This window comes from Crocodylus siamensis, chromosome 15, assembly GCF_052110815.1.
Source record: "Crocodylus siamensis isolate JL-2025a chromosome 15, ASM5211081v1, whole genome shotgun sequence".
NCBI classification, from domain to species: Eukaryota; Metazoa; Chordata; order Crocodylia; family Crocodylidae; genus Crocodylus; species Crocodylus siamensis.
The window spans coordinates 51931664-51956070 of NC_143409.1; the positions used below are offsets into that span (position 1 = coordinate 51931664).

Below are 24407 nucleotides of genomic sequence, written 5' to 3' on the forward strand. Positions count from 1 at the left end.
CACCGCTCCACATCTGGCCATGTGCCACCTCCTCTCCTCACTGCTCTGCATCCAGCTGCCGGGGTACACTTATTAACAAAGGTTGAAAACCCCTGTTCTAATGCATCCACAAAAGGTGCTGTTTTCAAACTGGCTGCATGGCCTGGCATCTCTCTGATTTAGAAAGGGGAATAACTTTATCTAGGTAGCACTGCCTCAAATCCATCCCCAATACCAGACGACTTCCCAATGTCCAGAGTGGCATTGTGGGTCTCTGCCTCCTAGGAGATTCCAATCCAGACAGGCCATTACTGAGCTGACTAAGCTGTCACTAATGGGGTTAGTTAGCTGCTGGCAATGGATAAGGATGTGCCTTCGACTGTACAGATCTTGCAGACACAGGATTAGATAATACCTGGAGGTGATCCCTTTGCCTCTAAAAAGCCCCAACCACCAATGTGGCATCTGTGTTCAAAGTGCCAATGCGGTGCCAAACTAAGGTTGTGTAGGCTATGACCCGGACACTCTAGAAGTGTCTGTCTGGAATCTGGTTGGACACCTGACCTGGACACGCAATGTCCATGAATTGAACCTTCCTACTCAGCTGAGAGCAGGCCTGGGCTCTGATTCGACTTGCAGAGCTGGACCACTGCTAGAGCTGGTTCCTGAGGTTGCCAGCAGCCAACAGTGGCAGGCATATCCATGCAAGTGTTGTGCTGGACCCTGGTGCCTGCATCCCTCCAGCATCCTATCTTCTCCACAGGGGAGCAGTCCTAGGGCCTGTGGCACCCCATGGCACCCTTGAAAGGATCTTAAGGCACTCCAGGATGCCACGGCACTGGGTTGAGAATCAGGCCGAGGAAATCCTAACTGCTACGCTGCATCCCTAACTATTGTATTTAGTGCCCACTAATGGATCTATTCTTTATGGATTTATCCAATCCCATTTTAAATCCAATTAAATTATCAGCCAGAGTCCAAAGTTTGAATCCCTTCCAAATGGAGTAGGAAACACTTTACGGATCTAAAGGAGTGCATATCATAGAATCATAGAAAATGAGGACTAGAAGGGACCTCAGGAGGTCTTTGAGTCCAACCCCCTGCTCAAAGTAGAACCATCCCCAACTATATCATCCCAATGAAGACTTTTTCTATCTGAGTCTTAAAAACCTCCAAGGATGGAGATTCCACAACCTCCGGGTAACCCGCTCCAGTGCTTTACTGCCCTTCTGGTGAGAATGTTTTTTCCCTACTTATCTAACCTAAGCTTCCCTTGCTACAATAAGAAATGCTACAAGTGAAATGTTGTGTAGGATTACTTCAGCCAGATATCCGGGAATATTCCCTAATAAAAAAGGAGTTTGTGAAGCAAGGAAATCATTTCCCCAAGGGAAAAGGTTGGAAATACTATCACACAGGACACCTAAACTTAGGAAAGGGCAAAGACTGGGAAAGAAAACTGCAAATATTCTGCACTGAATCAAGAGCAAATCACTTACTTTACCCTGCACGGTAGAGCTAAGAAAAGGGAACCCTGACAACTTTTTGGACTTGAGTGGCCTGTAATTAATTTAAGACACTATAGTTAACCTGGATGCTAGAAAGGGCAAGCCCTATGTCCCAGTCCTGAGCGAGGGAACCAGTTTTCACCAAATTAAGACAACTTTGGAACCACCGTCTCCTAGACAAGAAAGAGCCCATGTGTCATCCCACACCACCTCCAAACTGAGGCTACAGAGGGAAAGACCCATCTTCCATGCCCCACTCCACCCACAACAGTCAGCCCACCTGTATTAGGACCATGCCCCAGAAGCAGTTGTGACACTCCCTAGGGGCTGCCCAACTCCTGCCTCCCTACTCCAGCTCCTTTTTCTCATCTCCCAAGCCTTGACAGAACTATTATGAAATTAAGGGAGATACCCAAGGGTCCCCAGTTGAGCCAGCTGGTACCTCTTGTATCTGGCTGGCCCCAGTCTTGCACCCCTGAGCGCTACATTATGACCTTCTGACCCTATCAGTGCCTAGGGTGGCCATCATAAAGGACAGTCCAGTTGTGCTCAATCCTGTATTGATACAAAACCCTTTATGTCCTCTGTTTTTCTCTTGAAAAGAAAAATAGAGGACATAAAGGCACTGGGTTTCATATCAATAGAGGACAGAGTAGCAGAAACCTGGAATGTCCTCTATGATGGCCTATCAGTGCCTCAGGGCACCAACTGCCTTATCAGCTATATTCTTGGCCTCCTTCCTCCCCTGTAGCCACTCCTATGCCTTACAGAGGTTACTTGATATTCATTCGGAGGGGCCCCCTAGTCCCAACCCAACTTTTGGCCTTCAGGCCCCAGACTTTTGTCGAAGACTCTGCCTTCCCAGCCTTGCCCCTTTTACTCTGGATGCACCTTTCAGTCCAGGTCTAGCGCCCTGGGCCCCTGCCTTGTGCACTCTGGGCCCTGGGCCCCTGCCATCTCTCACACTCTGGGCCACCCATCAGCCCTCTGAGTCCCAAAACCCAAGCTGCGCTGCTTTCCCTCTGGTCTTGGCCTTCTCAGCCTTGGCCGACTCATTCAGCCCTTAGCTCTCTGGGTGCCTGACCACAGGCCAGGCTGTTTTCACTACCTGTGGCCTCACCCTCTCAGCCTTGACTTAACTCACTCAGCCTTTAGGCCTCTGGGTCCCTGACCCCAAGATGGGCCCCTTATTACTGGCCAGCCAGACTGTGAAGCAAATGTATCTGACCATAACATCGGCTATTTTTCTCTGTAGGAAGAGCTGCCACTATCTCCCCATTTTGGCTCCCCTGTATTCCCCACCACAGAGAGAAAAATTATTTATGGCCCGTCAGATCTGCTGGGGGGACTTGTCACAAATAATAAGCAATCCCAATAAAACTCAGAGCCCCCACCACTGCATCCCCCTGTTGGGAGAGGAACTACACTACAGAGCCCAGCATGCTGCAACAAAGACTGTCCTACAAGGGGTCCTGATGTGATGGCCTGACTTTGCAGAGGGGTCTTGGCCCTGGATCTCCTCTGCCACAAGCAGAGGTTGAATCACTTTATTTGATGGACCCTGAAGTCATTCCAGGTGATGCCAAGTGCAGTCCTGGGCTCATATAAGGGGGTCTGAGATTGAGAGATACTCACCCTGGATCAGAGCGACAGGAGAGTAGGTCTAGCACCTCACCCTCCTGTCAGGGCTTCTCAGTCAGGGACAGGATTAATCACCTACTTCTCAAGTGACAGTAACAGTGAAGGTGACATGTAACAAGGAAGCAAACCATGTGACAGATTTTCAGCTGACAAAAACTGGAAGGGTAAAATCAATTCTGCCTGTTCCTAGTATCTTCCCTTGCAGAAATGTCAACCGCCTCATTTGGAAATTAAGAGTCACAGGGTGCTGTTTAGCACGCTGCCATTCAAAACAGCTATAGAGACTCTAGAGTCTAGATAATCATTTGATAAGAAAGCCAAGAAGACAAAGAGCTCCCCTACATCGCAGGACTGGTGCTGCCACAGCTGGCTCAGCATCACTAAGCTGTCAGAGACATTAGTGGAGACACATGGCAGCAGAAGGGCTTATTCTGCTGAATCTGTGGCATCACATCCCTTCAGCAAGAGGTGCTCTGGCATCAGGGCTCCCCGGCCCCCAGCAGAGCTGTACCCAGAGACATCCAGCTCACAGGACTGGTCTTGGATAAACTAAGCCTTGCACACACACCTTCATGGGCTCTTAGACCAGTGGTTTTCAAAACCTTTTTTTCATTTGCAGACGCCTAAAGTATTTTGAATGGATGTGTGAACCACTCTGACCTGTACATGTGCGTATTCACATGTGTTTGATTGACCAGTCATTTTTTGTGTACCCCTTAGACACAGTCTGCCGCCCTCAAGGCATTTGCAGACCACAAGTTGAAAACCACTGCCCTAGACCCAGACCATGCTCTAGACCCATGGTCACCATGTGCCAACGTGCAGGGTTGCCAACTGTGTTTGAAACAATTCAGGTTTCTGGAACACCAGTGCACCTGTGACACAATGCAAACATGCCTGTGTGTTTGTGTTGATCAGTTATAGGCTACAGTGCATAGACTTTACCCCAGAAACATTGGTGACGCGTAGGGCACGCACACAGGTGCACATGCATCCCGTGAGCGTGGCAGTGCACCCCCTGTGAAAAGCATGCTGGTGGTTGCCACTTGCCACCCTCTCACCCTAGCTGCTGACAGCATCTGTGGGCGGTCTGCAATTGCTGCTGGCTGCTGCCAATGGTGTCTGCAGGTGGTTGCCAACCACTGGTTGGCACTCCTCACCCCCCATCTCCTCCCTGCTGCTGACAACGCCACTACCACCTGCAGGAGCTTGCCATGCTCCTCAGCCTCTGGGGGGCCACATCATTCATGGTCAGGAAGGCAAAAGCACATTCCTATTACATTTTAAAAACCCACTGGACTACTGCATATATCAAATTCAACATTTATTATTTATTCCTTTCTCTTGGTTCTATCGTGCAAGGTAAACTCTTGATTCAGTGCAGCATATCTGCTTAAGGTTTTCTTTCCCTGTCTTTGCCCTTTCCTAAGTTTAAGTGCCTCATGTGATAGTATTTCCAGGCTTTTCCCTTGGGGAAATGACTTCACAAACTGCCCTATAGCATTTATCTCCCCAGGGACTCTCAGTAGTCTCCTGGACCTGTGATTCTCAACCTTCTTTGTACCAGGACCCGTTTGTAAACATCAGTGGCCACTGCCCCTCCCTCCCAACCCGCTGCCCCCAGGCCCCAGCCCTACAGTGTGTGGGGGGGCAGGTGGCCGCAAGCAGCCCTTCGCAGGCTGGAGCTCTGCCCACCTGCAAGGGAAAAGCCCTAGCCTCCCTTGTTTTTCTCCTTTAAAGGAGACTACATTTTGAAAGTGTCACATATTCATATAGTTTCATAGTTTCTAGGGTCTGAAGGGACCTGACTAGATCATCGAGTCCAACCCCCTGCCATGGCAGGAAAGATTACTGGGGTCAAACAACCCCAGCAAGGTGTTCATCCAGCCTCCTGTTAAAGACCCCGAGGGTAGGAGCCTGCACCACTTCCCTAGGAAGTCGGTTCCAGACCCTAGCCGCCCTGACTGTGAAGTGGGGCCTCCTGATGTCTAGTCTGAATCTGCCCTCTGCCAGCTTGTGACCGCTATTCCTGGTCACTCCTGGCGGTGCTCGGGGGAACAGGGACTCCCCCAGTGCCTGCTGGTCCCCTCTGACTAGTTTATAACAGGCCACTAGATCCCCCTCGGCCTTCTCTTTTGGAGGCTGAACAGGTTCAGGTCCCGCAGCCTGTCCTCATAGGGCCTGCCCTGATGCCCCCGATCATGCGAGTGGCCTCCTCTGGACCCTCTCCATGCTGTCCACATCGCTCCTGAAGTGCGGCGCCCAGAACTGGACGCAGTACTCCAGCTGCAGCCTGACCAGTGCCGCATAGAGGGGTAGGATCACCTCTTTAGACCTGCTCGAGATGCATCTGTGGATGCACGACAAGGTGCGGTTGGCCTTCCTGACCACGTCCCCACACTGCTGGCCTATGTCCTTATTATATATATATATATATAATATAATAGATATAATATAAAAATAGATATTATAAATAGATATAATAAGGTTTTTGCAACCCACTTCGAGGTCATGCGCCACGGGTCGAGGAGCGCTGTCCTGGAGCCTAATGAGCTAATTAATTCACTATCTAATCCCTGGAGACTCCAGGACAAACCTAGTGGGTGAGCACCCGGAGCTGAGCAGCGACCCCGGGAGTGAGATGCACCGGAACTGGAGGGGAAGGGAAAGTGGGGGACGACACTAGCGCTGGACCGGAAAGGAAAGGAAACCTGCTGCTCCGGATGGAGACGCTCTGTCGCGCGCGCTTCCTTTGCAGCTCTACTGCTCTGGAGGACCGGGAGTTGTGCGCTGCGAGCGCGGCCGCGGCGCGCGTGGGCCATGGAGCCGGCGCCGTCTGCCTTCCGCGCGGGCCCGGACTTCTGCCCCGAGTGCGGCACGGTGCTGCCCCTGCCCGGCGTCCAGGACCGGGTCACCTGCGTGTGCTGCGACTTCGCCATCGCCGTGCGAGGTGGGCCGGGGCTGCTTGGCCCTTCCCCCCAACCTGCCCCCCCTCCCCCCGGTGTTTAATGACCTTTCCCCCCCTGCAGCTTTTGAAGACCGGCTGGTGCAGTCATCCGTGGAGTTTAACAGGCCCGGGGCCGCGGCTGTGCCGGCCGCGGCCGATGGGCAGGAGGTGAAGGGGCCCGTGGTGAGTGGGGGTGTCTGCGGCGGGCGGGCGATGCGACCACGTCCTGCGGCAGGGAGTCCCGCAGGTTATCGCCTGCGCAGAAGGGCCTCATGACACCAGCCAGTGACACCAGCCCCATAACTCCGGGAGTCCGGCTCGACTTTGGTGATCCTTTCAGATTGATGGCACCACAAGGGGTGCGGGTCGAGACCTGCCAAGTCACTTATTGGCCTCCCTCAGGCAGGAAATCCTAGAAATTAAGCGCCGAAAGGGACCTTGAAAGATCAAGTCTCTGCACCCCTGCACCGCCACCCGGTCAGGGCAGGAATACCGATGAGATCAATGATCCCGGCACGGTGTCTGTCCAGTGTCCTCATGGGGACTCCCAAGGTGGGGGTCTGTACCACCGCTTTGCGAAGTCTGTCCCAGAGTCTGCTCGCCCTGGCCCTGAAGCAGGGGGTCCCAACCTCTTTAGATTGCGAACCGGGAGTGATCGCTGCAGACTGGAAGTGACTGGCGTACTGTGGAGCGGCAGCCAACCCTTTTTTTTATACTCGGTATAAAAAAGGGTTGGATGCTGGTCACTTCCGGTCCAGCATCCAGTCCATACCAGGCCGGGGCCTAGGAGTCGGAAACCTCTGCGGTAAAGAAGTTCTTCCTCGCATCCAACTTGAAACCATTCTCTAACAGACCATAGCCATTGCTCCTTGTCCTCCCCTGGGGTGCTCTAGGGAACAGTTTTTCTCCCAATTCCTGATATTCACCCCTTACAAACTGCTAGACAGCCACCAAGTGCCCCCTCGGTCTTCTCCCCAAGCTGAATGGTTCCAGGTCCCTTAGTTTTTCCTCGTAAGGTTTGTCCTCCAGGCCCTTAATCATTCTCGTGGCCCCCCTCTGCACCCGGTCAAGGTTCTCCACGTCCTTTTTGAAGTGCGGTGCCCAGAACTGGACCCAGTACTCCAGCTGGGGGCTCACCAGCACTGTGTAGAGAGGAAATACCACTTCTTCTCTAGTCGGGAAAGCTGACAATTGATTCCTTGGATTTCAGATTGACCGGAAGTGCCCCCAGTGTGGCCATGAGGGCATGGTGTATCACACCCGACAAATGAGGTCAGCAGATGAAGGGCAGACCGTGTTTTACACCTGTGCTGAGTGCAAGTAAGGAGCCATTTGTGGGTGTCTGATATGGGAGGTGGAGGAAGGGAAGAGGAAAGGAAAGTTGCAGTCCTTGGAGTAGGAACTTTGTCCCGGAGCAGCCTGGATTTCAGTTGTGTTTCATCAGTCAAAGCTGACATTCAGATTTTCACCAGAAACTGGGCATTTTTACACATGTTGTGGGATGCAACGCTGGGTGCTTTGATTAGCAAGCCACGCTAATTAAAAGTGCCCATGCATCACATGTATCAGCATCACCGTGCGTCCCTGCTTTCAAAAAATGGCAGGGTGCTTTGAACTACAGCTTATCAAACGTGCTTTATTTCAGAGCACTCAGCCACCATCTTTTCAGCACAGACACGCACAGCGATGCTGATGCATGTGACACGGGAGGCTGCTGGAGCATGTCAATTTTTGTGTTCCAGCACTCTATTAATCAAGTCTGCTCTGACACGCTGGCTTTCCAGCGCATTGGAGGAGGCTCCACATACCTGTGACATTTCAGTGAAAGAATTTAGAGACCAAATTTAATAATATGATTGTGTAAAGAGCGAGATGTTTATTCTCCCTTTGAAGGTTTTTGGTGATTGCAGTGAATATCTCTGGTCACCTGGAACTTGGGTTCTCAACCTTTTTTGTACCAGGACGCATTTTTAAACATTGATGCCCAGTCCCCTAGTGTGTGGGGCATGGAGTGGGTGGGTGTGGAGCATGGGGGGGGGGGGCCCAGACAGCCCCTTGTAGGCTGGAACTTTGCCAGCCTGCAAGGGAAAAGCCACAGTTCCCCACGTTTTGCTCCTTTAAAGGAGAATCCATTTTTAAAGTTTGTTCACATCCCTTTCGTATATTCACGTGACCCACTTTTGGGTTGCAACCCATTGGTTGAGAAACACTGACCTAGAAGACAGCATTTCCTACCCTTTTGAAAGTTGAATTTGGCATGAGGCAAATGGCCCAAAGCAAGCCCACAGTGGAGAGACACCTTAATTTAGCCTTCTGCTCCCCTCCTCCCCATTCCAGCTACAGCTTTACATTCCCTGCTTTTCCCCACTGGGAACTAGTGGGTTCATGGCACAATCCTCCTCCTCCTCTTCCTCCTCTTTCTTCCGTGCTTTGGGAATGGTGGACATAATTACCACAGAATGATCTATCATTGGCATCTGAGATTGAACCCACCGAGACAAAGGGAAGCAGTTCGTAACTGAATGCGACATCTGAGCTGATTGGCACAAGCTCTCTGCACACTGGCAGAATTGCTGTTCCCTGTGTACTTTCTCAGCTACGGTGAATAATCAAGAGATCAGTTTGCCACCCTACCTGCAGATTCATTAAGCCTCTGTAGGGAGATTTGCACCAGTCCTAAAAATTTTGCCTTCAGAGCAACCAACCTATGAAGGACAAGATAGGCCTCAAAGGCTGCGTCCATGCATGATGTGGACATTTGCCTCCCCAGAGACAACTAGCTGGGGTACAGCTAGCAGCAGCGCGCCTTGCACCACTGCTGGTTGTCCCCAGGGAATGCCCGTGGTGTGTTGCAAGTTACGCGGGGGCAGTAGGGGAGACTGGGGCCTGCACTTGGCTGTCCCCAGCAGCCTTTCCTGGGGGCCTCCTAAGACTACAGGAACAGTGATTCTGGCCGGCATCTGCAGTGTGGCTCCGGGCAGCCTAACTCCACTTCTGAGCAATGCACGCTGCCTGTGTGCACTGGTCCACTTTTTTTCTTTGCAGATTTTTTTGACTCCTGGATATCCAGGGGTCAAAAAACCCTCCACACTGCTCCCTTGCAGTGCAGAGAACAACTAAATGTGTAGTATGTGGCATGCAGATGTGTCTGCGGTGCCACGTACCACACAACCGCTTTCATCTGGACATGGCCAAAGGGTTCATCCACTCAGCACAGGACAGTGCTGCACTGAGGGGCAGAACTTACTGATGCACTTACAAGTGCCACCCTAATAGTCTGTTTCTGCATCATGGAGAAAATGCACCATGTAGACAAGACCTCACATATTTTATCTATCAATGAATAGAAGCTAACAGCGGGTTCGATCTGGGAATCTCCATTCTTGTGCCAGAGATGAAAATAGTTTGCCAACCACGCATGATACAGACATTTTACGTCATGTTCAAGACATAACTAGCTTCCTTGTTCTTTCCACACCCAAAATGACTGCCTCCACCCCCTGACCCCATGCTACAGAATTGGCCGTGTCCCTTCCAGTGGCCCCACCACAAAGAAGGGGCAGAGCCGTGCCTGTGCTCTGTCCTTTGCTACCACCTGTCAGTTTAGCAGCATCCTGCAGCAAAAGATCCAGAGATTTAGATAAAAGAAAAAAAAAAGGCTTCTGCGCGGGATTGAGACTGGGGGTTGTGTCTTTCTTTGCAGGTTCCAGGAGAAGGAAGATTCTTGATTGGAGCAACATGGGGACCAAAGAGCAGAGGAGGCTGGGCGTAATGCCCCCTTCATACCAAAAGTGCTTGCTTTTGCCAGAGTGAGATTCTTTCCTCGGCCCAAGACATTGGCCAGCCCTGACAGCATTGGTTCTGCCTGCGGTTTGATGGCATATTGCATTTGAGGTCCAGAGGAGCGGACTGGCCGGGGGATCAACCTCAGAGAGACCCCTGATTCCCAGTCTTTGGGAATTCCAAATCCAGATTCCTGTTTCAAAGGACTGTTGAGGTGATTTCCAGGGTTATAGACCCCTTCCACAGGCAAAGTCCCCTTTCTGGCTAATACCACAGAAGCTGTATTCTATAAGGCAATCCTGTTCCTACTGAGTGCACTTAATTTTTTTAATTTGGAGGAGTGGGGGTGGGATTAGAAGCTCCCTTCTTTCAGGCTTGAGGTGCCTGGAGAAGGGACTGCCCGTATTCCTGGACAAACCTGGCATACCTCCTTATGGATCATTTGTAATAAAATAAATTATATTACCTTGCTGTCTATCAATCCCTTGCTGTGAGGCAAAAGCTGCAATTGTGCGGCTTTTCTGCCTTGGTTTGGAGTGGATACATGCTTTGCATCATTGTAACCTCTTTAACTGCAACCTTATTAGTTGACTGGACTCTCCCTTTTTTTTCCCTTTCCCATTCCCATGCACCCCCTCCCCACCCTTTCAGATCCTGTCTAGGTTTTACCCATCTTGGTTTGTCATCTAGAAAACCCCCATCATAATTGGGTGAAATGCTGGTGCCTTTCTTGTGATGTGATCTGTATCACAATATGCTGCTTATAGTGCTGTGTATATCACCTACAGAAAAGAAACAAGTTGCTCTAGTCCCAGGTCAGCTCTCTCCTGAGCTCTGTTCAGTATTTCTTGGCATGGGGGCAGGGGCACCTCTGCATCCGCCCATCTAATGTTGAGCTAGCTATTTCCCCAGTTTGTCTTGCCTGCTTGGATGTACCCCAGAGCTCTGAGCACTGAGGGTGCCCTCCACATCCCCCATGGGCACATGCAATCTCCCACCTTGTAAATGGTGACCCTGCTTCCTGCTCTGGCATGGGAAGGGGGAGAGAGGCAGAGACTCCAGGCTCTGGCCCACTCGCCCTATATGAATCAAGCCAGGCCAAATGAAGCCAACAAAAAAACTACACTTTTAGCATCGTGTTTTACCCCTATTTGCAATCGGAATCTCGTCCACACCATTGGTTTGCTGGGGCTACCAGGCACTGGTGCCAAAAGGTAGGACAGGCAGCTAGAGACACTCTCCTACTGAGCAGGAAGAAAGTTGTGACATTGGAAGTGATGGCATTGATTTAGAAGCAGTTTTTCACATAGAAAATCCCCATCATAATTGGGTGAAATGCTGATGCCTCTCTTGTGATGTAATATGTATCTCTGCATTGCTCACCCTACAGTGTGTATCATGATGTGTGTCCACAGGAAAGAAACTAGTTGCGCTAGCCCCAAGTCAACTCCCTCCTGAGCTTTGCTTGGTGTTTCTTCCCAGGGGGAGCACCTCTGCACCCGCTCCACTTCGGGTATTCAGCTGGATATTTCCCCAGCTTGGCTTGCCTGCTGAGATGCACCCCAGAGCTGAGCACCCAGGGTGCCCTCCGCATCTCATGGGCACATGCAATCCCCAATCTTGTAGATGGTGACCCTGCTTCCTGCTCTCACTGCCTCTTGGGGACAGGACACCAGGCTCTGGCAGGCCGGGCTGGCTGAGAACATTCGCTGTACTTGAACCAAGCCAGGCAAAATGAAGCCAGCAAAGAAACTACACTTTTAGCATCGTGTTTTACCCCTATTTGCAATCCAAGCCTTGTCCACACACCACTGCCTTGCTGGGGCTACCAGGCACCGGTGCCAGAGGGAAGGACAGGCAGCTAGAGGCACTCCCACTGGGCAGGAGGAGGTTGTGTTACTGGAAATGATGGTGTTTTAGTTGTACGAAGTCATCACAAGTGCGGGAGGGGCTCTGGGGACAGAGAGGGGTGCTGAGGAGCGCTCAGCACTCCCAAGCCCCCACATTCCCACCTCTACCCCACCAGGCTCCCTGCACCGCGGACACACCAGTGCAGTCACGTGACCCAGGGCAGGTGCGGCCCACGCATGCGCGGCGCGCCCCGTACGGCGGAAGCAGCCGCCGCGGGGGACCCCATTCGGTGTCGGCCCGTGGCCGGAAGCAGGAAGTAGCGTTGCCGGAAGCGGGGTGTGGGAAGGCTGCCGCACCGGGTGCGGACGAGCGACGGCTGGAGGCGGCGGCAGGCGGGGCTGAGCGGAGCGAAACGCCCCTGTGCCCCGCGGGGCGGAGCGGGCCCACGGCCGGGGCTCGGGCTGCGCGGGGGCAGGTGCGCTGCGGAGACCTTTCCCCCCGGCAGCTCGTGCCGCGGCGCCATGGCGGAGGCGACCGGGGCCGGGGGTGGCTGCAGGAGCGGCACCGCCACCGTCACCGAGACCGAGGTCACCGAGCCGGTGAGCGGGGGCGCGGGGCGGGCGTTGCCATGGCAGCGGCGAGCGCAGCAGGGGGCCGCTGCCATGGCAGCGGCCCCGGGAGTGGGAGGCCGGGCGTCGGCGCCGCCCCTCACCCCCCGCCCGCCGCCCGCAGGAGAACCGCAGTCTCACCATCAAGCTGCGCAAGAGGAAGCCGGACAAGAAGGTGGAGTGGTCCAGCGACACAGTGGACAACGAGCATCTCGGGCGCCGCTCCTCCAAATGTGAGTGCCGGGCTCGCGTCCCGAGCCAGAGCCCCGCCACGCTCGCGGCTTGACGTTCAACCCGTGACCTGTCCTGCCCGCGGCGCGTCCCCCCGCTCGGGGCCGGGGAGCCGTCGCGCCCCCGCATGGGGACTCCGGGCTCCCCGGCCCTTGCAAGAGAGAGGTCTCTGGTCGCCCGCCACAGCTCCTCCACCCACCTTGCTGCTTCCCCGCCCAGGCGCGTCCTGGCCGCGCTGAGCTGCCCCTTCTCTCCGCAGCCGCGCCCCGACCAGCGTCGGGATGCCACGAGGGAAATGCTCTGTGCCCCCTTCTCCGTCCTCGGGGCACCCAGTTGGCCTGGCCCGGTGCTGGGCTGGATCTTGGACTGCACGGAGGAAGGGCCCCGTGCCCTGTTAGTTGAGCCAGCCAGGCCCCGTGCCCCCCAGACAGGACAGGCCCCCTGCCCCATTGATCTTCTTACATCCCCCTTCCCTGTCAGGAACACGGCGGCCTCATCACCGTCTCCTGCTGTTGGGGGCGGCCACTTTTCTCCCCTGCTGCGAGGAGCAGAGCAGCTGACCTGGGTTCAGTTGAGTAGGGGGCCTCGCCGCTGCAGGGGTCACTTGGGGCAATTGCACAATGGGGTGTATATAGCAGAAATCCTGCAGAAGGCACCCAAGTCCCATCTTGGCCTCCGCTGTTTTCTCAGAGACCACGAGCTCCCCATCGGGTGTGGGAGGGGGCTCTAGAGCTGCCACATGCAGGGGGCAGCTGTGACTCTTGGAACTGCCTCCATTTCTCCGCCTTGAGTTGTCACATCCCTTCTATCATCCCCCTCCCCCCCGTTCCTCCATCTCCCTTCCTGCTCAGGCTGCTGCATCTACGAGAAGCCACGAGCCTTTGGCGAGAGCTCAACAGAGAGTGAGGACGAGGACGATGAGGGCTGTGGCAACGCCCACTGCATCCGAGGCCACAAGAAGGGCCAGGGTGGGCGAGCAGGCGGGGGAGGAGGCAGCGGCAGCCCCCGCAAGGCTGAGCCACCGGACCACAGCCATGATGGAGCCATGGAGCACTGAACCATCCCCTCCTCCTGCCCCTCAGGGGACCTCACCCCTTCCCCTCTCCTCCCTCCCCCGCAGATGGACTGATGGGGGCCAGAGCAGGGGACGCACGTGTTTCCGTCTGTCTGTGTGCCTCGTGGCCACGTGAGCTGCTGTTCTTGTCCGTCTGTTCGTCTTCGTGTGTGGCCAGTGAGTCCGTCTCGTGTCCTGGCATGGAATGTACTGAGCAACGGGGCTGGACGTGTCCCACCCCCACTTGGCTGATTTCTCTCCGCTTCTCTATTAAACCTTTGTATCGGTGACTAGGCCCTGCTGTTTTCTGGTGCAGAGGGGGAGCCGGCCACTGCCAACTCTGCTCAGGGTCCTGCACGCCAGCTCACAGCCACTCCCCTGGCAGAGCTGTGCTAGCCTTCGGTGTTCCCCACCACCCTAAAGGACGACCTTTGGTCCTTGTTATTTCCTCTTTTATGGCTGTCACTGGCTATTGATTGTAACATATGTGAATGTAATCTGTTAAGGAAACCCTTTCTGCTTTGTTCTCCTACATGGTGCTCCTCTTTGTACAGAGGAGTCCTGTGGGCTTTATCTCAGAAACCTGGGGAAAAAGGGAAGTGATCTCTCTCTCTCTCTTCTTTCTCATATTAGAAATTCAGCTCCCCTCTCTCCCCTGGAAGTCTCGGTGGATGACTAGAGAACTGTTGCATTTGCAGCCTCCTGGCTACCAAGGAAATGAAACTCAAGACAGTGATTTGTATTTGATTTGGTACCCATTATTGGCTTCTAAATTTAAAAAAAATACAGAGGGTAAGAGTCTTTCAGTGACAGTCAGTTTCTACCCATCTTCCAAAGTCTTCTGGTCCACATGTCTACCTCCTCCATGGAGACCTCCAGCAAAATGGGGAAGGCAAGACCTGACCAACTGATATTTCTTTCTAAGATAAAAAGAGAAATTATCTCCCCAAGACCCAATGCTGCACCTTGTTGTTTTTTTCTTTCTGTATTACAAAGAATGTGAACTGGATTTCCTTTGCCCTGACTGTTGATCACCTTGAAAAGAGTCCTTCTTTGTTGCACTTGGCCTTGCCCCCTGTCACTGTTGGCATTCCATCACCCAGAGATGCTGGCATCTCGTCACCTGAGCTATTGACGTGCTTTAGTGATGAGGAGAGAATGGAAGGCCTGGATTCAGGATCCCTGGCTTGAGCAAGGAGGTGAGGAGTTATAGGTAAGACCCTGCAGTGGATGAGGAGGCAGGGGGTGGAACTGTGCAGAGGCTGTATGTGCATGCACGTGTGTGAGAGAGAGAAGGGAAGACTGCACACATGCTTGGCCTGCAGAAGCGTGCATCCCCTCCGGTTATTATTTTGCCCTTTGGCAATCTTAAGTACCTCTGCAACACTATCTTTCCCTACCCCCACTGCTAAGAGCTGTGCTATCTGCTGCCTTTCAGCACTCACCAGGATCATGGAGCCTTTTTGCTTGTAATAAGAGGCAGATAAGGCACAGTGCCCCTAGAGGATAGTATTGTTGCTGTCAGGTTTAATCTCTTATCTTCCTGTAATTCTCAGTCCAAGTACTAAGATCTGCCGCATGTATGCAGCCAATTCTGGGGAGGAACATAGCAGCTGAGTAACACTTGTGCAGTAGCGCTGCACAGGAATTACTCATCTTGTCTGGAAATGGAGCCACCTCTGCTCTGCACAGCTGAATAACAACTGTGCAGCAGTGCTGCAGATGGATCGACAATCAACAGTAAGAGGCATCTATCTGTAGGGAATGAGAGCTCCATTACACTAAACAGTATACAGAGATGTTTCACTGCATTGAAATAAATCCACTTCTGGCATGCAGTACAGAGGTCAGCTGAGAGCCAGACAGCAACACTGCAGATGGGTGGCTTACCCAGCACTAAAATACAGCCACCTCTGGGGTGTGGCACAGTTGGTACCTAATAGTTTCTTACAACAGCATAAGGGGAAAATGGAGGGGGCTGAAGTATTTTAAGAGCTAGGCCATGGCTTTGATTTCTTTGCAGCAGAGCCTGGGAGCTTAAGCACTACATATGTGAAGGGCTTTGCTATGTTTCATTCAGCTTCTGTCACCTGAGACAGCATAGTGCTCCGTGCTAGCTTACTGGGAGCAGTGCTGATGAAGGGTATCTCTTGCCAACTTTGTGCTCTCCGGGAGGGAACCTAGGAGTCGGGACATGTAGAACTATTCTTTAGGTCACGCTACGTAGGCACCTGCTTCTAGACTCTGATTGCACGCATTCAAACCTGGCTTCAGAGCATAACTTAGCAATGACTTGCAGCTCCCTGCTGCTGGCCCCGTGCTTCCTGAGCAGCTAACACTGGAGGATCTAATAATAGCTGGAAAGGGCTGGAGCCCAGCCCAACCCCATCAAGAACTGTTTCTCTGCTTCTCTCACCTACGAGAAACGTGCAGAGACAGGAAGGTTGTGGTAATGCATTGAAAATCCAGGTGCAGTTTCCGATCCACCTGAAGCCCCCCGGCAACCTGCTTGTGGGGACTGGTGGGAAACAAGTAACCTTTAAGGGAAGCACTTGGCACGATCCATCCTGGAGGGGTTGCATTTTATGCATCAAGCTGGAGCTAACATTTGCCTTTTAAGGGAAAATTCTAGGACTTGCATTGTTCTTAGGGCAGACTGGGCCTGCATGTCAGGATTCCTGCGTCCTATTTCTAGCTGGGGGGAGGAAAGTGGAGTTCAGTGTTTACAGCTGGGGGTGGGGAAGTGGAATTGAAATTCCTGGGTTCTGTCTCCAGCTTTGAGGAGGAAGTGAGCTTGCAGAGCAGAGTGTCCAATCATTAAGACTTGGCATCTATCCCCAGGCCTGGGAGATAAGTGAGGATGGGGGAAAACATCTGGCACTTAGGACTCATGGGTACCACTCCCAGGTCTGTTAATGCCTTTTGCCAGTCATTTCCTTTATGCCTCAGCTGGTCTTCAAAACATAACTCCTCCTTGTCAGTGCTTCACTAGGATGAGATGAGAGTTGTTCCCAGGAGATGGACTCGTCTTAGCCCCAAATGCACATGTCTGACTTTGTCTGCTGGAAATTCCCCCAACTTGCATAAAAAAGCAAGACACAGGTAGCAAGGCCTGAGTGAAGCGGTGCTGGTTTCTGACGTCTTGCCCACCTCTGTCACAGAGTGAATGGTCCCCATCTCCCTTGTGAATTTATTTTCCCACTTGCAGTAGGGTACAGGGCTGAGATAAATACACATTAAAAATAGGCAGAGCAAATCAAACATAAATACAAGGCAATCCTGGTGGAGTCAGGGCTACGTTGGGGAGCTGGCATAAGTGCCCTTGTGGGATGAGGGCAAGCAGAGTGAACTGAAATGCTGCAGGCAGGAGGAGTTGGGATATAGAGCCCTTCTCCCTGGGGAGTCTTGGCTCTGATCCTGCCCCAGGTCAGGGGCACATGCTGGCTCAGAAGGCTGGAGAATTGAACCTCAGGCTTTTCCTCTCCTAGGGAAGCTACCTTCAACCAATGTCCCCTGAAGTCCCATATGTACCCAATGCCCTGCATTAAGGGGAAATCTGGCTCTGAGCAGGGTCAGTCTCTGAGTTGGCAGACAGAACCAACAAGTCCCGGGATTCCCAGGTGCTCACTGCTCTAAACATAACCCCTGAAAGTGCTAAGCTGATGCTCAGCACAGGGTGCTGTATGTGCTTCTGTCCCAGCTCCCCTGCATGTGGCAAGTGGAAGAGAGCTGTCATGACCCACCCTGACCACCTCAAGAGGGGTGAGGTGCCTACACATTTTGCAGGCCAGACATGTCCTCTTTCACCGTGCATCATGGCAGGAAGAGCAAGCTGAATGCTCCTGCAGGCCCGAGGCACACCAGAAGGGGCACAGTGTCCTGGTGAAAAGCAATCAGTAGCTCCATGGTGTCTGAATCCTAGGAAGCCATGTGTCCCTCATCACAGTCCAAGGTGGTCTGTATCAGCAGCGTGGACCTGGGGACACAGCAGCACGTAGTAGTGCCCACAGCTCTGCTCCAGGCTTCTTGCCTCACCCTTACTATGGGCAACTGCTTGGCAGCTTCAGGGCCTAGCCATTCCCCCGGTCAGCCCTCTGCATCTCAGAGTCAGAGGCAACAACCCAGTGTCTCAGCACACCCAGGTCCCTTGGGCCTGTCCTGGAGCACGGGCTGCTCAGAGGTCCAGATGGATGCTTCCAAGATGGTCTAAGAGGATCGGGCAGGGGCAAGCAGTGTAGGGATACAGAGACGTGTCAGCTGCAGGAAGAGGAGGAGAATAGGAACAATAATCACCTTTGTGCCAACGGGGATGGGCATGGATGGCCCACCTTGTGCTGAGACGCGGCCACTTCCGGGGTGGAGTAGGTAGGTTCTGAGGATTTCTCACCCTGTGCAAAATGCAGCCACTGCTGGGATGTGCCCACAGGAGGACAGCCCAGCAGATGTGCTCCAATGGGATTGCTCAGCAGAGCAGAGGGGCAGCTGCTCTGAAGTGAGGCAATGACGCTGCACAGAAAAGCACTGGCTCCACACCAGGATGCAGCCACTTCCTTTATGAGAGGAAATAAAGGAGGACCCTGGCACCCATAGAAATAGCTGGGAGAGGAAGTGGCAGGGAGCTGCATCAGAGGGACCCCATCCCCTTTAGTCAGCAGCCCCTAGCACTGTACCAGGCACCAGGCTTGGCACCAGCTGGGAAGGGAGACTGCGCCAGGCTGAAGCCCCTGTAACACAGTGCCCCTTAGTGCTACACAGGGGCATCAAAGTCAGGACAAGCTGCAAGGAGACAGCACCCCTTCAGCCCCACTCCGGCAGCCTGGGTATCCCTCAGTGTGGGGAACGTTTCCATCAGCTGTCAGCGGCGCCCAGCCTGCTCCATCCCTGTGGCCTCCTTCCATAAGCTGCTAGTGTCTGAGCTGCTGCCTCTCCTGTTAAGCCTCTCATCCTGTTATCATGGGCTCCCTGTCCCCCACAAGGCGGAGAGAGGGGGGTGGGTGCTGGCTGCTTCTCTTCCTCAGTTCATCCCTGGGGACAATCACGGGTTGGGAAAAGTGGAGGAGGGCACGGCCTGGCTCATTCAAGTGAATGGCACATGCAAGGACTAATCCTTCCCAGCCCCCCACAAACGCCAGGAAATAGGGTCACTCACCAGCTGCAGATCTTCCCAATGTCCTGCTTGAGAGAAGACAGAAGAGATGGCATTACACAGAGGGACTTGGGCTTCCTTCCAGCCCTTTGCCCACATTGTGCCCCCAAGATCTGATTCTTAAGGTATTGTCCACTCAGGAGATGAGCCACCCCAGCCCCATCTGCTCTGACTCCTGGGATGTAGTTTCTGCCACACACCCCTTTCCCTCCTGCTCCTACAGATTGCACTACCTCTCTCAGCAAAAATGACTGAGCCAGGCAGTTTCTCAGGTGTCACCCTGCCCTGCCTTCTGCCTGCCAGCAAGATGGGATTTCTGGCTGCTGTTGAGAGGACAGAGCTGGAGGTCCCTGAGACATCTTTGCAGAGCAGGAACAGCACAAAGCAAGCCAAAGGGCCTCAGCAGTACTCATGTCTCTCAAGCTCTCTGTTGATACTGCGCTATAGGGAAAATAAGCCCTCAATTTAGTCACTGGAGCCCACCTTCCCATTTCAGATTTGGGAATAGAACCCAGGAGGCCTGGCCCCCGTTTTCCCCCCGTTAGGCCTTGCTCCCTCCCAGACTGGGGGACGGAGCCCCGGAGTCCTAGCTCCCAGGCCAAGGGGGGAGAAGAATGAATTGGGAGGATGCAGCCCCTGGACACACGGGGCCGCTCGTGGATATACTGTACAGCATTTGGACACATTTTAGAATCAGTGCAAGCGTATGTGTGCGCACATGCATACGTGCACCCACACACCCACACACACGCCCCACCCACAGTCAGCCCTGTTCTCAGTGGCAATTATGTTAGACCTAAATACAAAGTATTGCTGCCCCATGAAAAGTCCTCTGCAGAAACTCCCAGCTGGTGGCTCTGGAAAGCAGGTGCTTAGATCAGCTCAGACTCCAGCGGGGAGGTGGGTTTGCTGAACAGCAGAGGAAAGCAGGGAGAGGAAGACCTGAACAAAGGAGAGGGGGTGACTCAATTTTCACATCTAGGCTACAGGTCAGACCCTTGTGCTGCTCCAAAGAGGGAAAGGGACATGCCGATGGTATGGCACATCATCACATATAATACATCAAATACTTTTTGCCAGGTGAAATGAAACTAGATACTTTACTAATAAGCTAAGGGCCTAGCCCTATATTATTTAGTTTAAGATCAAAGCAAAAAAACCAAATGTAATTGTTAGAATGCGCACTGATTTGCTAGATTACATATATATATAGGTTTTAAAAATGCAACTAGGCATAATATAGTTAAAATAGTCCAAAATATTGTGTCCCTAGTCCCATCATCATTATACTTAAATGTATGTCTTGCACTCAGATTCATAAAACAAAATCTGACCTTCCTGAGCATCTTGACAGCACCTTCACTGTCAGTTGTGTCTACACCTGTATTAATATTACTACATCTGAGTTAAGGTTTTTAAGTAGAGCTGAGAACAGGCTGTGGGGCTGTGAAATAGGAGAGAGAGACATTACCAGAAATGCCTAACAAACAGCAAGATTGCAGGAGAAAGGATAGCAGAATATTAGTATTATTAAAAAGAAGAGGAGGTCATTAACACTCCTAGAGTAGAGAGAGATTAGCAGGAAGGACAAAGATGATAATGAGCTACAAAATTATTGACTCCACATGGCCTGAATAGAAACACCGCTGCCCTTCCCAGGCAATTGGTTTTAATGTCTGGGTGGAGAAGGAATTAAAGGGGGGTGCAGCTGTACCCAGGCGCCCACCTTGGATCTACCCCTGGGAGAGTCCTCCATAACTCCTAGCAGTGCAAGTCAAACGTGCACCTCTGACTACAGCCAGCAGGAGGCAGGAACTCAGCTACATTAACAATATTCAGGTCAGGCTAGACCTGGAGGGAGCAGGATTCACAGTTTAAGGTCTACTCATCTCTTTTCACCTGTGTCCTGGCAGCCTGGGCATGCCATAGGGTGACAGAGAAGAGAGGGCAGGCAGGGCTTGGAGAGACTGTAACACTCCCCTTGCACGATGTGAACAGAGCGCCTGACCCTGAGCCATCCAGGTCCTCATAGAGAACAGGTGCACACTCATCTATTGCAACCAGATGAGGATGAACAGCCCCAGGACCTGGAGAGGGGAATGCCTCTGAGATCTCTTAGGAAGGGGCTTCATGATTCTGATGCCTGGTGATCTGCTAGATCAGCTGCAGGCAGCACATGGGGCAGAAGTCTGGCCAGGAGACCATCAGGGCTTCACTCTCCTTCAAGAAGTACAAGTCCTTGAATCACCCGATTAGAGGCAGCATCACCTTTACAGAACTAGCTGGTCATGTCCTGTAGTCCAGCGTGGAGAGGCCTGTCCAATCCAAAAGTCCCCCGTGGATGGTCATCGTTATATGACTGAGTTGACCCAACCACGCTAATGAGTTTCTCATTAAAAAAAAAAATGCAGTTCAGTACAATCTCAAATGTGCGGTAGGAATTTTGGTAACTTTTTAGATAGGAAACAACCTCAAAATGTTTTGTTTTGACATGGCTGTCTTGCTTCATTTCCTGTCCCAATGAGGCATGATTGTCCACTGCGACCTGTTCCTCATCTCTAACATAACAGAACATAACGTTGAAATGAATCCAAATGACACGATTAAAAAAATGCCCTGACTTAAGGTTTTGTGGCATTTTTGTTTCATGAAGAATTTTTTAAATGAGAATCACATTTGAATATTGAATTTTGAATTGTCCCAATTCAAATCCGAATTACTGGCAAAAACCATTTGAAACAGCATGTCCTGAAGAACTGAAACCCCAGTCCCTGATCAGCTCTGGGTCTTGAGTCCACAGGAGGCAAAGTCAATATTTACTAGTTTGCCCACAGGTGGCAAATGTTCATTTCCCATGTAAGAAGCCCAATAAATTTACAGCTGTTCCTTGGAGGCAAGGGTCCTTTAACTCAGAGGCAGAGGCAGGTGGGGGGCTTTGGGGTCTAAGGGCCACAGGTTCAAGGAAATGGCAGAGGGGGCTGAACAGAACAGGTGGGAAAAGTGAGAGAGGCGAGAACAAAAGGAAGGAGAAAGCTTGGAGAGAGGAAAGCCTGGGTTTGTTGGAGCTAACTGATGAGGCCCACATCTCAGAGTTGATCCTTTAATGCCCAGGACTCCTGGCACTAGCTGCTGTTGCTTGCAGGTATTACTAAATTAGTAAATTCCTGAAGGTTGTGTCTACTCCACTTGCCATACATAGGGATGGAGAGCGCGTGGTGAGCAGAGAGGCTGTGATTCACCGGGGAATGTGGCAGGACTGCCACGGCGCAGCTGGCTGGGCCACGGCCAAGGGCGCGCCCCTTGGCTGAAAACATGATTCCAGGATGCTCCGTGGGCCAAAGATGATGTAACAGAAACAGGGCCTGAGGGCGAACTGCGTATTTACATTCCACGCCTTGGCCTGGCCTGGCACCATTGCACATGGGACCCAGCATGCACCTGCGTGTGCAGTCAGGTCTTCACGGCAGGGTGGGGCAGGGAGCCAGGACTCCTGGGTTCCTGTCCCAGCGCCAGGAAGGATGGGGTGCCTTGTGGATGTAAGCAGCTGGGATGGGCATCGGGGCTGCTGGATTCTTTTCCTAGCCCCCAGTTACGGGAGGGTGGCAGAGCTTTGACACCACCCGTGGCCAACACACATGCGGGGGGCACCAGCAAGGGCCTCCCAGCCAGTGTGATGCAGTCAGCTCCAAGCCCCCAGAAAGCACTCTGTGGTTCACACCAGCTGAGCACTTCCAAGAGCAGACAGTTAAGGTGCTCGGGTGTCCCAGTGCCCAAGGCACCCGGCCCTCTTTTGCCTGGTGATGCTGCCCCGTGGTGTATTAACAGAAGCTTCTTTGTGGTCATGATGAGCAGCCCCGTGCCCAGCCTAAGGCCTCACTACCTCCCTCTGTTCATCACAGTCCTCTGCTCAGCGAACGTTCCCCTGGAGGCAACTCATCCTCCGGGAATCCTTAAACCGTTTCCAACAGCAGCAGGTGGGACCAGCCATGCCAGAGACACCACTTGGCATCTGAACAGCAACCCCTGCTCTAGCAGCCAGGATCACCTCTACCCCTCCTAGGTCCAGGTCTGGGCCACATGGGGAGCAGCTGTGGGATGGCCAGAAGAACCAAGTACATGCCTGGAGGAGCTGGGGCTGGTGACCCGCCATCAGCTCATACCTGGCTGCCACTGGAGGGGTCACATCCTGCTCCAGGGAGGGGGAGCAGAGGCAGGGGGCGTGACCCTCCGCTCACGCTCATATACACACAGAGCAGGGCTGAGATATTCCAGCAGGAGGCTGCCACACACAGGCACGCGCATGCACACACACACCAAGGGCAGAACTGATCCCCTCCGACAAGGAACAGGCAGTCACATGCACGCAGCCGTGCGCGCACACTCACAGCGGGGTACATGCAGGTGCTGCGTATCGCGGGGGAAGCCAAAGCGCCGGAGTACTGATCAGATCACTCGTCTCCTAGGGTGGGGCAAGGACAAGCCCCTCAGGGCTCAGGTGGGGAGGTTTTGCGGGTAGAGACACGCCAGGAGATGTTTTGCCAGGCCTGCCAGCTTCCCTGCCCCTTGCTGATAAGAACCAGCTAAACTGTCCCAAGAGCCTGGACTGAGCACCCTGGTGAAGACTCCCGGTATCCCCACCCCTGCGGTGGCTCAAATCAACTAACTCCTCTCAGCTGGGGTCCCCACCTCCCACAGAACAGGTGAGGCGGGAGGGTAGTCTGAAAGCCAGGAGGTCTCCCCATTGCTACCCCAATGCCTCTGTACCTTCTTCTCCGTCCTTAACCCACATTATGCTTGTTCAGGGGGGGGCCCTGATTCAATCCCTGTCCTCCCTCCTGCAGCAAGGAGTCCCCCAGATAACAACCCTGCTTTTCCCATTGCCTCGTACCTTCCTCTCTGGAACGACAGACACAGGGAGGCAGCCCCTGCGCCCTCGCCGGCACTTGGGGGTCAGAGGGTCCTGGGCTGTCTTGGCGCTGAGGTTCTGGGCAATCTTGACCTCCACGGCCAGCTTGACGTGGGTGCGGAGGTTCTTCTTCTCAAAGACCCTGTGGCACTGGGGGCAGGACAGGACCCCCGCACTGTCCCGGGCCCAGAAGCCCGTGATGCAAGCCCGACAGTAGCTGTGGTCACAGTCCAGCAGCACGGGATCCTTGAAGTGGTCCCGGCACACGGGGCAGATGGTGGAGCGGTGAAGCTGAGCAACAAGACCCATCCCTTCCATAGCTGCGCTCCCTCCTCCTTGGGCTCCCGCCTCCTCCTGGCATTTTATACAGGGAGAGGAGGAGCCAGAGCAGGGCTGGGCCCTGCAGGTAAACAGCCTCACGTCACCAGGTGGTTTTTCCACGAGCAGGGAGACCTGGGCACTGGAGAAGGCAGCAGGGGAAGAGGGCTGGCTCGTAAGAGGGGTGATGCAAGGCATGGAGGTGGGAGCCGGGCCTCCCGGGTTCTGCTAGCAATGCGCGAATGGCAGCAGGGTCTAGGGGTTAAAGTATGTCCAGGGCATGGGAGCTAAGAGGGGTTCTTGAAGGGGTGTAGAAACAAGTGGTGAAAGCAAGGAGGAGGCTGGGAGCCAGGAGTCCTAGGCTGTCTTTGCAGTGCTGAGAGGAGAGTAGGAGCTAATGGTTAAAGTGGTTTGCGGGAGACAGGAGTCTTGGGT

At 53.2% G+C, this 24407-nt stretch overlaps 3 protein-coding genes across 4 annotated transcripts; 2 read left to right on the forward strand and 1 right to left on the reverse strand.

Moving 5' to 3' along the window:
• The first annotated feature begins 5869 nt into the window (after positions 1-5869).
• POLR1H (RNA polymerase I subunit H) lies at positions 5870-10323 on the forward strand. The gene is made up of 4 exons (XM_090029860.1): positions 5870-6078; positions 6158-6258; positions 7286-7395; positions 9779-10323. The coding sequence occupies exons 1-4, from the start codon at positions 5949-5951 to the stop codon at positions 9801-9803; spliced, it is 366 nt and encodes a 121-aa protein (XP_089885986.1). The 5' UTR covers positions 5870-5948; the 3' UTR covers positions 9804-10323.
• A 1700-nt stretch (positions 10324-12023) lies between these two features.
• Positions 12024-14554, forward strand: PPP1R11 (protein phosphatase 1 regulatory inhibitor subunit 11). Its single transcript, XM_090029854.1, has 3 exons — positions 12024-12308; positions 12442-12550; positions 13400-14554. The coding sequence occupies exons 1-3, from the start codon at positions 12231-12233 to the stop codon at positions 13603-13605; spliced, it is 393 nt and encodes a 130-aa protein (XP_089885980.1). The 5' UTR covers positions 12024-12230; the 3' UTR covers positions 13606-14554.
• A 113-nt stretch (positions 14555-14667) lies between these two features.
• On the reverse strand, positions 14668-23973 carry RNF39 (ring finger protein 39). Of its 2 annotated transcripts, none has more exons than XM_090029862.1 (3): positions 23637-23973; positions 18752-18774; positions 14668-17859 (listed from the first exon to the last, which is right to left on the reverse strand). In XM_090029862.1, exons 1-3 carry the CDS (start codon positions 23970-23972, stop codon positions 17856-17858), a joined length of 363 nt encoding a protein of 120 aa, XP_089885988.1. In that variant the 5' UTR covers position 23973; the 3' UTR covers positions 14668-17855. The 2 variants fall into 2 exon arrangements, with proteins under 2 accessions (XP_089885988.1, XP_089885987.1); XM_090029861.1 differs by having other exon boundaries at positions 18752-18777.
• Between the last annotated feature and the right edge of the window lie 434 nt (positions 23974-24407).

Bases quoted from the DNA above. Each gene is read 5' to 3' on its own strand.
- POLR1H (XM_090029860.1), top strand. From the start codon at position 5,949: ATGGAGCCGGCGCCGTCTGCCTTCCGCGCGGGCCCGGACTTCTGCCCC. The intron at 6,079-6,157 runs GTGGGCCGGGGC...CCCCCCCTGCAG, and splicing joins CTTCGCCATCGCCGTGCGAG to CTTTTGAAGACCGGCTGGTG. The intron at 6,259-7,285 runs GTGAGTGGGGGT...CTTGGATTTCAG, and splicing joins AGGAGGTGAAGGGGCCCGTG to ATTGACCGGAAGTGCCCCCA.
- PPP1R11 (XM_090029854.1), top strand. From the start codon at position 12,231: ATGGCGGAGGCGACCGGGGCCGGGGGTGGCTGCAGGAGCGGCACCGCC. The intron at 12,309-12,441 runs GTGAGCGGGGGC...CGCCGCCCGCAG, and splicing joins AGACCGAGGTCACCGAGCCG to GAGAACCGCAGTCTCACCAT. The intron at 12,551-13,399 runs GTGAGTGCCGGG...CTTCCTGCTCAG, and splicing joins CGGGCGCCGCTCCTCCAAAT to GCTGCTGCATCTACGAGAAG.
- RNF39 (XM_090029861.1), bottom strand. From the start codon at position 23,972: ATGGAAGGGATGGGTCTTGTTGCTCAGCTTCACCGCTCCACCATCTGC. The intron at 18,778-23,636 runs GTACGAGGCAAT...TCTTCTCTCAAG, and splicing joins CTGTCGTTCCAGAGAGGAAG to CAGGACATTGGGAAGATCTG.